The sequence below is a fragment of the Symphodus melops genome, assembly GCF_947650265.1.
Source record: "Symphodus melops genome assembly, chromosome: 12".
In the NCBI taxonomy this organism is placed as follows: Eukaryota; Metazoa; Chordata; class Actinopteri; order Labriformes; family Labridae; genus Symphodus; species Symphodus melops.
This window is the reverse complement of record NC_136702.1, coordinates 25,427,784-25,442,021: the sequence shown is the minus strand read 5'-3', so window position 1 is coordinate 25,442,021 and position 14,238 is coordinate 25,427,784. Positions and strand designations below refer to the sequence as shown.

At 36.4% G+C, this 14,238-nt stretch overlaps 2 protein-coding genes across 2 annotated transcripts; one reads left to right on the top strand and one right to left on the bottom strand.

The window, feature by feature from the left end:
- Window positions 1-1,607: 1,607 nt before the first annotated feature.
- On the bottom strand, window positions 1,608-4,006 carry LOC306833121 (olfactory receptor 4N2-like). Its single transcript, XM_079358210.1, has one exon. It carries the CDS (start codon window positions 3,043-3,045, stop codon window positions 2,107-2,109), a length of 939 nt encoding a protein of 312 aa, XP_079214336.1. The 5' UTR covers window positions 3,046-4,006; the 3' UTR covers window positions 1,608-2,106.
- Window positions 4,007-5,164: 1,158 nt separating this feature from the next.
- Window positions 5,165-6,059, top strand: LOC306832981 (olfactory receptor 13C2-like; the record flags this gene model as incomplete). Its single annotated transcript, XM_079358003.1, is given in 3 exon segments — window positions 5,165-5,173; window positions 5,264-5,521; window positions 5,523-6,059. Coding segments are annotated over 3 exon segments (708 nt in total). The 3' UTR covers window positions 5,964-6,059.
- Between the last annotated feature and the right edge of the window lie 8,179 nt (window positions 6,060-14,238).

Here is a 14,238-nt window from a genome sequence, read left to right as displayed (position 1 = left end):
TGCACATGTAACTAGTTTCTAGAAGGTCAGCACTTTGTTTCTAAGGCTCTTTAACTGTTTACAGGTCTCTTTTAATCAGCACATGTTTTTCTCTGCTTCACAGGTTATGTACATCATACTATATAAGTTTTAAGTCTAATGCTAATGCTAACTGCACAGGTTTAACTTGTAATTATGTTTACTCTTAGTCACATAGGGGCTGCTAAATCTTGTTTGGGGGATTATTGTATGGAGAGGGGAGGGGGGGCAGCGGGTGTGTATTGTAACTAATGTCTTGTGTCCTGCCTGTCTGTACACTGCTACTGGATGCCTTGAATTTCCCTCGGGATCAATAAAGTATCTATCTATCTATCTATCTATCTATCTAATCGGAATTTGACTGTGGAAAGGCAGTGGAGAAATGACGTGCCAGGCATAGATGCTGACTTTAATTGGGATTCTGTTTGGGCTAATATTCAGTTGGCGTCCCGTAATCCTGATCACCAGCAGATCCACCTAAATTAAGTGCATAGGACTTATCTTACTCCTTGGAAGATGCACTTCATGAAAATGGTGGCCAACCCCTTATGATCCCTCTGTTCTCAGGGTGTCATTGGACCTTTTTTACACATGTAAAAAGGGAGTGTCCACATGTGGCTTGTTTTTGGATACAACATCATCTATAACCATAGATGTTGCTATACCTGTTTTGATATTAAATGACCTTTCTTGGTTAACAATTAGCAATCATCAGAAAAGAATTATCTTTGCCGGTCTGACTGCAGCTAAAAAGCTGATTGCGTTGCGCTGGAAGCAGCCTCAAAAACTTTCTAGCACATACTGGATTCTCACTTATAGAGACGTTATTCACATGGAACTAGCAACTGCACGTATCCTTGGGGTCAAGGAGGCTAGCATTGACCAATGGAAACTAATTTTGCAAAAGATAAAGACGTTAAAATGATCGATATATGTTTTTACTTTAATGATCCTGCAGGTCCTGGGGTGGGGGGGGGGGTTGATTAATGAATGTTATAGGGCCTCGGCCTAAAAGGTACTTTATTTTTTATTTTAGTTTTTGTATCTTGAATTTTAGTTTTTTGTTTATTGTATTTCTCCTGTTGACTTTTATCTTGTGTTATAGTCTCCTTTATCTTAAAAAAATAATAAAAAGTTGATCACAAAAAAATTGTTTATTTTGATATATAATGCAATAAAGATAATTATTCATGTTAATTTGACAACCAAATTTTACTGAAGAAAACCCAACATAATGGTTGATCACACGTAAGCTCATTCTAAAACCCCAACATGGCCGAAAAATAAATACAATTTGAAGTATAAGTTGCAAGCTTTTGTTTAAATGTGCATCATGTAGTTTCAGGGTGGAGCCAATGTCAAGGAAAGGCAGACAGACCTCAGGTAGGAACCTGGGGCCAACAAGCCACTATGTTGGAGAGGGGAAGGATGTGAACTAGGGGACCACAAGGGGTGTAGCCGAAAAAGTTCAAGAAAAAAATAAATACAAATTTTCATTTTTGAAAGTCCAGATTTTTATTTCACTTTCTCCCCCAGACCTAAACAGTGTATGTTACTCTAGTTCTTGTAAACACAAACTCTCCTGTCATGAATCATATGAGGGGCTTCAGGGTCAGTGGAGTGAGACACAAAAGGTTTGAATGAATCACAACATTTTGACAAGAGGTCTTCTTCAGGTGACAATTTTCCAGGAGTTTCATTCTACTAAATAAATGATTACCTAAAGAAGGCCTCTGGTTAAAACACTGCAATTAACAGTTCTTTTCTGCAAGGGTTTCTTCTCCTCTCAGCTATTTGAGTCGCGCCCTGCACCTACCTGAATAACTTTAGAAATATACCAACAGCAAATATTTCACAAAGAAAACTCAGGTTCAATTTTGCTTCATGAATTCACAACTGTAAGAGTGAAACAGAAAGAAAGTCTGGAGGTAAAGAAACCTTGATATTGTTTAAACTTCATTTATTCTCCAACATTGTTACACTAAAGACTCTCTATATGTATGGTTCTTTAAATAAATAAATACATGATGTAATACCTTTAAAGAAGTCGCACTAATACACAAACAAGGCAGAAGATGCAGCCGTGCATCAGTGATCGGGATTCATAAAAAGAGATGCTTTGGCTGGAAAAATCAACTTCTTTAGGTGTTTGGAAATCTCTTTCATTTTGAGCCCATATATGAGAGGATTCAACAAAGGGTTGTAAAACACGGTTTGTAACATCATGATGAAGCGTGCAGTTTGGGGAAAGTTAGACTCCACTCGTGCTATACTGATATCATAAGCACAGAGGCACGAGTAACTAATTAAAACCAACAGATGGGGCAAACACGTTTCTGCAGCTTTCTTCTTCACTTCTTTACAACTCTGAAAAGCAATAAAAAGTATCTTAGCATAGGTAAAGGTTATGAAGACCAGCGGGAGAATGGCAAGGTCGACCAAAGTAACTATGCCATATATTGTAATTACTCTTGAACTAACACATTGAAGTCTATATATCGTGTTGTTACAAAATATGGCATTCAAGGTAAAGTTGCACAGCTTACTTTTAGCACTCAGTATAGCTGGGATAGCAATGTGACCAGCTGGAACAAGCCAAGCTAAAAGCAGGAAAATACTCACCATTCTCTTCCTCATGATGGTGGGATATTGCAGAGGTTTACATATCGACACATACCTATCATAGGCCATTACAGACAACAGTAAGAATTCTGAACTGCCTATTGCGTAAAATGTAAAAAATTGAAAGAGACAAGCTGAGTAAGAAATGATCTGTGTGTCCGATAAGAAGTCAATCAAGTATTTTGGATACACAGCGCTGCTGAGAACAACAGAGTTGATCAACAATGCTGCAATAAAAATGTACATAGGCTCATGCAGGTTCTTATGTTTCCAGATGAGGTACACAATAGTAGAATTATAAAGGATTATTAGAAAGTACACTGTGATCATGATGAAGAAATAAAGATATCTGTATTTTTGAACTTCCACATACCCATCAAACGTTATGTACGTCCAATTAAACATGCTGTTAAAGATGAATAAAAAGATAACATGAACAGCGCAGATCCATACAAATTCAAATGTTAAACACAAACATTAAACTGGGACTGAGCTTTCTCATGCATTTAAAGGGACCTGAAGTGGACTGCATTTGCCGTGTCCATCTCCAAATTCAAATTCAGCTGTTTGAGTTCGTTTGACGCCTTTTATTAGATTGCTTGACACCCTCAGGAGCTCGTGAAACTGTCAATCGAATCCATTCCAAACATGAACTTCTTTGAACTCAGGACTCTCTGATTCTTTAATTGTTTTTTAAAGCATGTTCCCCGTTATGGAGTCTTTCAAACTTAAACTGCTGGTTGTCAGTAAGAATTCAAGTGTTGCTGATTGATGGTTTAAAAGATCTCACTTGTCTGTTTGGTATCTCATGATAAGCGATATTTGAAGCACATTAACCCTGACAAGTGGTCAATACTATTCAGTGTTGTATTTCTGTCTTTACCATTCTTGTTTCATAAATTATTATTTCACCCATATTACTGGGATAGAAGAACACTTTTTAGGACAGATGTACCTCACTTAATGCAGTCAAAAGTATAAGTTAAAGGCAACATTACTTGTTGCAGCTTGTGAACATTTCAACGTGACCCCTCCTTCTGCTAGCACAAGCTAACCGCTGGTGTTTGTCACCTTCCTGTCCAACAGGAAGTAGACCAACACCACGTCCACAGGTAAAAGACAACACAAGGTTCACCCTTGTTTTGGAACAATTCAATGCTCGTAGATTTTTTGCTTCAATTTGATAACATTATCTCTTTTTTACCGCTGAGTCCAGATCAGTCATGTTTGCCCTTTTAAAATCAGATGATTTTAAATTCACTGCTAAACTCAGCTGCTGCGCTCTCATTGGATGGAGGAAACACACCAGCTCCCCATCACAAAACGTCCCGAGTCAACCAGAATAAACCAGGACAGTAAAGTCCAGTCAGAGTTCCTAAACAACATAGTCTCATGCACGAACCGTCACTAACAAACAGGTATAGGTTGTTTTTTTTCTACCAAGTTAAACAACTTCATTATTTAGCCCCCGAAGCTGCATGTTGGTATGAACACTGAGAAATTTGAACTCAAATCAATATCACGATGAATTGAACGATGATTTAGTTTGTGCCTTCAAAGTTCACTAACAAGGTCTCTACTGTAAATCTGATTAACTATTTTAAGCATTACTTAAAATGAAAACAACACATTTTAGATTTAAAGTAGAAATCAACTTCTCCAAAACAGTAGAAAACAAATTACTTGTATTCCTTTAAAGCTGTTTGTTTTTTTTACTTCTTTTTTGTTTGCTGTCGTCTTGACTGAAGATTAAATGTGTCCAAACGATGGACGTTGCTTCCATGTCTCTGATTGGACGTGTCATCACGTAACTCTGGGTGGAAAATAATGAAATTGTTTTTAGTGCTGCGTTGCCAGCACAAAAAAAAGTGTTGTACCCAGACAAAGGGCCCTAACGGTCAGCCCATTTACTATATTCCAGTTTGAAATCATCACCCTATACTTTCCCTTTTGATTATCTGTATATTGGGGAATCTGGACACCTACCTGTCCCTGAAGAATGATCGAATGAAGACATTTTGACACTGAACACATAACTTTACCAAGAAGAAGTACAGGCACATGCATCTGTCCCTACATTCCCACTAAACTATGTTGTTGTAAGAATTATGTTTGCATTCATTGCAAAGATATGATGGTGGATAGAGTCAGAAATCAGGGAGAGTGAGACAGTGGGGAATAACATGCTGTAAAGGAGCCACAGGTCGCATAGTGATGTAACAGAAAGGTAAATAAAATAATAAAGGACATGACTACTTCATTAAAGGCTGAAAATACAATGCAGACACACCTTCCAATCAAGAGACACAAACATGAGGTGAAGGACTCTGGAGTTTGCACAAGTTGTCAACATGTTAGCAGAAAGTTTTAATGAGATCCTGAGAGATTAAAGGAAGTTGTCTGATAAAAACATTACCCAAACTCGAACCGTCAACTTTTAGTGATTAAAGGAATGAACATCTCTGACATCATCGACATTTTAAAGGCAAAATGAAGATAATTAAACCGCAAAAAAATAGATTGTATGGCAAAAGTCAGGCTTTTTTGACTCTTTTGTAATTTAGTTGTCTTTAATAATGATCAGTTTTAACTGTGTCTTATATTTCTCTGGGTGGGTATGTAGAAATACAGATACCTTTATTTTGTGGTTGTTTTCATACTATATGTTTTAATCATCTGCTGTAATTCCACTATTGTATGCCTCATAGGTATTCACCAAAACTTACACAAACCGATGTACGTTTTCATCGCAGCCTCACTGATCAACTCTGTTTTCTACAGCACTGCCATCTACCCCAAACTGCTGGTTGACTTTTTATCTGAGAAACAGACCATAACACATTCAATGTGCCACTTTCAATTCTTCCTGTTTTATTTGTTTGGGGGGGTCAGAGTTCTTCCTGTTGTCAGCCATGGCCTACGACAGATATGTGTCTATATGTAAACCTCTGCATTATCCCACCATCATGAATAAGTCAGCTGTCAGTGTTTTCTTAGTCTTGGCTTGGATTCTGCCCGCTTGTCAGATGGCGGGGGCGGCTTTAGTAAGTTCCACAAGAACAATCCGTAACTTTACTTTGAAAGGAATCTTTTGCAACAATTCTATTTACAAGCTTCACTTTGTCGCCTCTAAACTACTGTCTGTGTATGGGGTGTTTGTTTTTCTGAATATTGTATTTTTTCCGATACTCTACATTGTTTTCACGTATGCAAAGATTCTGGTTATAACTCATAGACGTTGCAGGGCAGACAGGAGGAAAGCTGCACACACCTGTTCACCACACCTGCTGGTTCTGATCCACTTTTCTTTGTTGTGCACATAAGACATCATTATAAGGAGAGTCGAATCAGATATCCCAAAAACTGCAAGTCTGATCATGACTTTCCAAGTGGTTTTGTACCATCCTCTGTTTAATCCGCTCATATATGGACTGAAAATGAAAGACATTTATAAACACCTCAAGACTTTGTTCACTATAGTTTCTCTGAAGAGATGAACATGGACGTCTGAATAATGAAAAGCTTTTGGAGTGTACATGAGTGATTTGGTTTGATTATGAAACACGATAAAAAGCATAATGAGCACCAAGATGTAATATCTGATGAATTAAACAAATATTTAAACGTCTTTTATGATCCAGCTGTCATAAGTTTTAACGTTGTATAATGGAGCCTCCTCATACAGTTAGTTTTATCAAACTAAAATATTTACACTTCTGTTTAATCTCATTAAAGACTTTAACAAGTTAACCCTTTAACAACACTAATGCTAATATTGTATTGATAGACAGTCAGTGTAGCTGGGAGGTGGAGGCCTGCAGCAGAGACACTTTCAGTCCAGGAGACTCTTTGTCTCACAGTGCGGCTCCATCATACGTGGGCATCTTGCTGAAGGTGCATGACTGGTATATTCACAGAATATTGGATATCTTCCAGTCGTGAGTAGGCCTGACTGCTTGAAATGTCCCACTATCTTTCTTGTGTTAACGTGCAGCCAGCTGATGTGTGCGCAGTGCAGCCCACGCTCATTACCCCCATATCATACGTTGCTTTTTCATATTACGCTGCCACGTAAAATCACATGTACTTGTTGCTTTTTCAGTTCCCTCTTATTCAACATGTCTTCCACAGCCTGTTGTACATGATCTGCTGGATGACGCCTGACAGACTGGTGTGCATGCAGAACTGGAAAGCTCGAAAGAGGAGGAAGTAATCCAGTGAAGCTCAGCAATGACATGAGGTGAAGCACCACATGTGTGTCGTGAAGCTAACGGCAATCACATGATGTTTTAAATCAGCTGGTATGTTGTCACGGACTTTGATGTTCAGCTCTGGTGAAGCGCTGTCTGTAATGATGAGACGTCAGGGCGTACACGGCCTGGTGTCTTCCTACTCTTGACGTTTTAGGATCCGTTTCACTGAACATCAATTTTAAACCCTGTAGTTTTACTCTGAATGGGATTTCTTAGCAACAATTTTATTTACAAGGTTCTGTATGCGCTCCATGAGATTATCCATATACACAGTGATTTATTATTTGACACACTTCAGGGTCTGTCTGATAAGTCAGGAAGAAAGCAGCACAAACCTGTTTTCCCTACTTGACGGTTTGAATCCTCTGTTCCTGTTTTGGTACCTTCAATGTGAGTTTAATAGTCACATATTAAAAAATGCACAATGATGACCTTACAGGTTGTTTTGTATCATCCTCTCTTCATGTATGGACTGAACATTACAGACTTGTTCTGTTGAATACTAACTGTCTTTATCTGCTGTATTTCGGGCTTTGTTAAAGGTCCTGTCTTATTTGGGGTTTATGTGTGTTTCATATTTCATGTCATCTTTCTTTGGTTATTCCTAATTTAACCTGGAAATAAAGAACATTCTTGACTTCATCTCTAAGAGCACTTTATGGTTTCTCTGAGTGAATCTTTAACTCCTGGTGTGTGTAGAGGAGCATCAGCTCGATCATCATCAGGATTATTAAACTGCATTATGAACTATTTCACAACAAAGAAATAAAATCAACAACGTTTTTGAGATATGTTGGTGTACTCTCAAAACATGACAAAACCTAGAGACCAAAGGAGCATCAGGGCATGAAGCAGAGGAACCATTTAATCTCCATAAAGCATGACATGATCATGGGAAGCCACTAATGTCCCAGCCCTGGTACAAAGTGGTGTGTTTGGGAATACTGAAGTAAAGAATGAATCATTTTAATTCACATTTGATGGACTCAGTTATTTTCCTGAACTGTACCTTGACACACTTTGAGGCCCCACATGCCCTTCAGCTAGAGAAGCTAATTAGGAGTACCTGAAGAAGACACTGGCGCATGGTAAAAAAGAAAAGAAAGGTGCCGCGGGGGCCTCAGGGAATAATGCAGAAATCTGGGAATGAATTCCAAACAGGAATGTCTTCACAGGTGTGTTCTACGAGGATGCTCAAAGCTGGAATCTGACTGATGAAATACTTGAATGTTTACATGTCAGTAGCTTGTGAAGAACTTTCTTGAGACTTACTCCCAGACTGATCTAATGTCTGATTCAAGTCCCTCACTAACATCTTTATCTTCATATGTTCATCTGAAAAGAGTGCTGCGTCTTTTACACTGATGCAAACTGACATGACATTACTACCATCACACGTTTCACACCACCTGCTGTCCACAATTCATCCCCATTCATTGTGCAAGCTGGTAGCAAACTGTGCTGGCAGCTCCACAAAGAGAAAACAGATGGTAGGAAAAGAGCGAAACAGGCCCCCCCCAAACAGACCAGAGCCACTTACAGACATCCTCTACTTTTACACATCCATCAAACTATCCTCAAAGAAGCCAAAGCTTTCACTCTAACTCACTGTTACTCTGTCCAAAGGTCAGGGAGGTCATGGCAAACTGTTAAAAACTACATTAACAGAAAGTGCAACATAATGTGTGTGTGTGTGTGTGTGTGTGTGTGTGTGTGTGTGTGTGTGTCTCAGAGGAAAAAAACAGGCCCAATTAGTATGATGCAATGTTAGGAAAGAACAGTAATGTCCACATGGTGGCCCACAGCTTGTGTAATGTGACTGTATGGGGGTCGTTAGTGTCCTCGACAAACAGGAAGCTCCCATGTGATCACGCTGTGGTGAACAACAGGACCAGCCTTTGGGGACACGCTGGACTACAGCCAATTTGTATTCAGCTAATTACGACCCAGCGGCCAGCGTGTGCGGCCTCGGGGAACGATCTGCTGAGAACACTTCACTAATCACAAACAACTTTAAAAATAGAGACGTCAAAACAGTTTGACTACAACTTCTAGTCCTAAGCAGCAAAGTTGTTATTCAACAGGTTCAGAAGGTCTTATTGTCTTTTGGCCTTTGATAGCAATAAAACCCAACAAACAGCACGCTGGTAAAACAACCGTTCATTATGATATAATAAAGCACAAGAAAACACTCCAGCTTCTCATTTCCATGAAGGATCTATAGAACAAACTTTAACATGCAGATATGAGGCTGAAAGTTCAAGGTGAACTTAATGCTGAATGAACATCAGCTGTCTGCAGGCAAACACACAAATACAACAGTCCTGCAAAACAACACTTATTCTGAAATGAAATAATCAATAATCAATCTGCTCTGTTTCCCTTCTTGGTAAAAAAAATTTATGAATATAGTGAAACAGGCCGAACTGATTTATGTGTTTAAATGTGCAGATACATGATTCTCCAAAGAAGAAAAATAAAGTGAACTTTTTTATTCACAGGACTTTAAAGTTCCATCAGTGAGTGAGATGATGAAGTTCTCTTCCTGTGTGATCATGAAGGAAACATGCAGCAGCCACTATGTCCTCCTTCTAACTTTACAGTCTGCTCTGGATGTGTTTGGACTGCCTGGCTTTGTGTGCTCTGGAAACACCAGGGGGCGCTCTAGCAGCTGTTTACTTGTTTGTTTTGTCCTCTAGTTGAGGGTTTTATTCCAACAGCAGTATCCACTAGATCTTTCACTGTTGTTTAGCATTTTAACGTATTGTTCATGTTTGGATGGAATGTATTTCACTAAACGTAACGTACGCCTGGGCTCTTATTAATGTGCTACATAAATAAAGTTCATTATATGTCTGTTTACATCTGTTCATTATATGTCTGTTTACATCTGTTCATTATATGTCTGTTTACATCTGTTCATTATATGTCTGTTTACATCTGTTTATTATGTCTGTTTACATCTGTTCATTATATGTCTGTTTACATCTGTTCATTATATGTGTCTGTTTACATCTGTTCATTATATGTGTCTGTTTACATCTGTTCATTATATGTGTCTGTTTACATCTGTTTATTATGTCTGTTTACATCTGTTTATTATGTCTGTTTACATCTGTTTATTATATGTGTCTGTTTGTACATCTGTTCATTATATGTGTCTGTTTACATCTGTTTATTATATGTCTGTTTACATCTGTTCATTATATGTGTCTGTTTACATCTGTTCATTACATGTCTGTTTACATCTGTTCATTATATGTGTCTGTTTACATCTGTTTATTATATGTCTGTTTACATCTGTTTATTATATGTGTCTGTTTACATCTGTTTATTATATGTCTGTTTACATCTGTTTATTATATGTCTGTTTACATCTGTTTATTATATGTGTCTGTTTACATCTGTTCATTATATGTCTGTTTACATCTGTTCATTATATGTCTGTTTACATCTGTTTATTATATGTGTCTGTTTACATCTGTTCATTATATGTCTGTTTACATCTGTTCATTATATGTGTCTGTTTACATCTGTTCATTATATGTGTCTGTTTACATCTGTTCATTATATGTCTGTTTACATCTGTTCATTATATGTCTGTTTACATCTGTTTATTATATGTGTCTGTTTACATCTGTTTATTATATGTGTCTGTTTACATCTGTTTATTATATGTGTCTGTTTACATCTGTTTATTATGTCTGTTTACATCTGTTTATTATATGTGTCTGTTTACATCTGTTTATTATATGTGTCTGTTTACATCTGTTTATTATGTCTGTTTACATCTGTTTATTATATGTCTGTTTACATCTGTTCATTATATGTCTGTTTACATCTGTTTATTATATGTGTCTGTTTACATCTGTTTATTATGTCTGTTTACATCTGTTTATTATATGTCTGTTTACATCTGTTCATTATATGTCTGTTTACATCTGTTTATTATATGTGTCTGTTTACATCTGTTTATTATGTCTGTTTACATCTGTTCATTATATGTCTGTTTACATCTGTTCATTATATGTCTGTTTACATCTGTTTATTATGTCTGTTTACATCTGTTCATTATATGTCTGTTTACATCTGTTCATTATATGTGTCTGTTTGTACATCTGTTCATTATATGTGTCTGTTTACATCTGTTCATTACATGTGTCTGTTTACATCTGTTCATTATATGTCTGTTTACATCTGTTCATTATATGTCTGTTTACATCTGTTCATTATATGTCTGTTTACATCTGTTCATTATATGTGTCTGTTTGTACATCTGTTCATTATATGTGTCTGTTTACATCTGTTCATTACATGTGTCTGTTTACATCTGTTCATTATATGTCTGTTTACATCTGTTCATTATATGTCTGTTTACATCTGTTTATTATATGTCTGTTTACATCTGTTTATTATGTCTGTTTACATCTGTTTATTATATGTGTCTGTTTACATCTGTTTATTATGTCTGTTTACATCTGTTCATTATATGTGTCTGTTTACATCTGTTCATTATATGTCTGTTTACATCTGTTTATTATGTCTGTTTACATCTGTTCATTATATGTCTGTTTACATCTGTTCATTATATGTCTGTTTACATCTGTTCATTATATGTCTGTTTACATCTGTTCATTATATGTGTCTGTTTGTACATCTGTTCATTATATGTGTCTGTTTACATCTGTTTATTATATGTGTCTGTTTACATCTGTTTATTATGTCTGTTTACATCTGTTTATTATGTCTGTTTACATCTGTTCATTATATGTCTGTTTACATCTGTTCATTATATGTGTCTGTTTACATCTGTTTATTATGTCTGTTTACATCTGTTCATTATATGTGTCTGTTTACATCTGTTTATTATGTCTGTTTACATCTGTTCATTATATGTCTGTTTACATCTGTTTATTATGTCTGTTTACATCTGTTTATTATGTCTGTTTACATCTGTTCATTATATGTGTCTGTTTACATCTGTTCATTATATGTCTGTTTACATCTGTTTATTATGTCTGTTTACATCTGTTCATTATATGTCTGTTTACATCTGTTCATTATATGTCTGTTTACATCTGTTCATTATATGTCTGTTTACATCTGTTCATTATATGTGTCTGTTTGTACATCTGTTCATTATATGTGTCTGTTTACATCTGTTTATTATATGTGTCTGTTTACATCTGTTTATTATGTCTGTTTACATCTGTTTATTATGTCTGTTTACATCTGTTCATTATATGTCTGTTTACATCTGTTCATTATATGTGTCTGTTTACATCTGTTTATTATGTCTGTTTACATCTGTTCATTATATGTGTCTGTTTACATCTGTTTATTATGTCTGTTTACATCTGTTCATTATATGTCTGTTTACATCTGTTTATTATGTCTGTTTACATCTGTTTATTATGTCTGTTTACATCTGTTCATTATATGTCTGTTTACATCTGTTTATTATGTCTGTTTACATCTGTTTATTATGTCTGTTTACATCTGTTTATTATGTCTGTTTACATCTGTTTATTATATGTGTCTGTTTACATCTGTTCATTATATGTGTCTGTTTACATCTGTTCATTATATGTCTGTTTACATCTGTTTATTATGTCTGTTTACATCTGTTCATTATGTCTGTTTACATCTGTTCATTATATGTGTCTGTTTACATCTGTTCATTATATGTCTGTTTACATCTGTTCATTATATGTGTCTGTTTACATCTGTTTATTATATGTCTGTTTACATCTTTAGTCTGATCACTGTTCACTTACCGTAAATCTTCTTTGCACTACAGTTCTGTTTACATCTCTTTACTACTGCATACATGTCTGTTTACATCATACATGTCTGTTTACATCAGACATGTTTGTTTACGTCATACATGTCTGTTTACATCAGACATGTTTGTTTACGTCATACATGTCTGTTTATATCATACATGTCTGTTTACGTCATACATGTCTGTTTACGTCATACATGTCTGTTTATATCAAACATGTCTGTGTATATCATACATGTCTGTTTACATCATACATGTCTGTTTACATCATACATGTCTGTTTATATCATACATGTCTGTTTACATCATACATGTCTGTTTATATCATACATGTCTGTTTATATCATACATGTCTGTTTACGTCATACATGTCTGTTTACATCATACATGTCTGTTTACGTCATACATGTCTGTTTACATCATACATTTCTGTTTATCATACATGTCTGTTTTTGTCATACATGTCTGTTTACATCATACATGTCTGTTTATATCATACATGTCTGTTTATATCATACATGTCTGTTTACGTCATGCATGTCTGTTTATATGATACATGGCTGTTTACATCATACATGTCTGTTTATATCATACATGTCTGTTTATATCATACATGTCTGTTTACATCATACATGTCTGTTTATCATACATGTCTGTTTATATCATACATGTCTGTTTATCATACATGTCTGTTTATATCATACATGTCTGTTTATCATACATGTCTGTTTATATCATACATGTCTGTTTATCATACATGTCTGTTTACATCATACATGTCTGTTTATATCATACATGTCTGTTTATATCTTGCATTTCTGTTTATCATACATGTCTGTTTTTGTCATACATGTCTGTTTATATCATACATGTCTGTTTACATCATACATGTCTGTTTTTGTCATACATGTCTGTTTATCATACATGTCTGTTTACATCATACATGTCTGTTTACGTCATACATGTCTGTTTATCATACATGTCTGTTTATTATACATGTCTGTTTATCATACATGTCTGTTTACATCATACATGTCTGTTTATCTTAGTCCGATCTAACTTTGTAATTGTGTATTTTAACTGTAATCAGGTCTACAGTAATGATATGAAACATGAACATATGAAACATGAGGACAGGAGACTTAAAGTCTACTCACCCTTTTCCATGAGCACTTTCTGGATCCATAGTCACAGCTGGGCACCGAGCCGCGGCTCTCTGCCGGCACTCTGCCAGCTCTCTGCCGGCTCTCTGCCGGCCCGGGACGCTAGCTGTAGCTTTAGCCCTGCCTGGAAGCTGGCTGACAGACTCACCCATTAAAATGTCTCGGGCAATTCTGGTTCTGGTTCTGGCGAAGGTCTCGCCGTTACTCGTTGTCGTGCCAACCGGCAGCGAAGTTCGCGCTTGTATTGTTCGCTTAGCCTTTAAGCTAGCCGCTTGAAGCTGACCGCGGAGTTCTCCAGTCCGCGTCCCGTGTTCGACTTCGGTTGTTGGTGAAGCAACGAGCAACAGACCGGTCAAGGTCGGAGCTCTGAACCCCCGCTGAGAGACTTTAACACGTT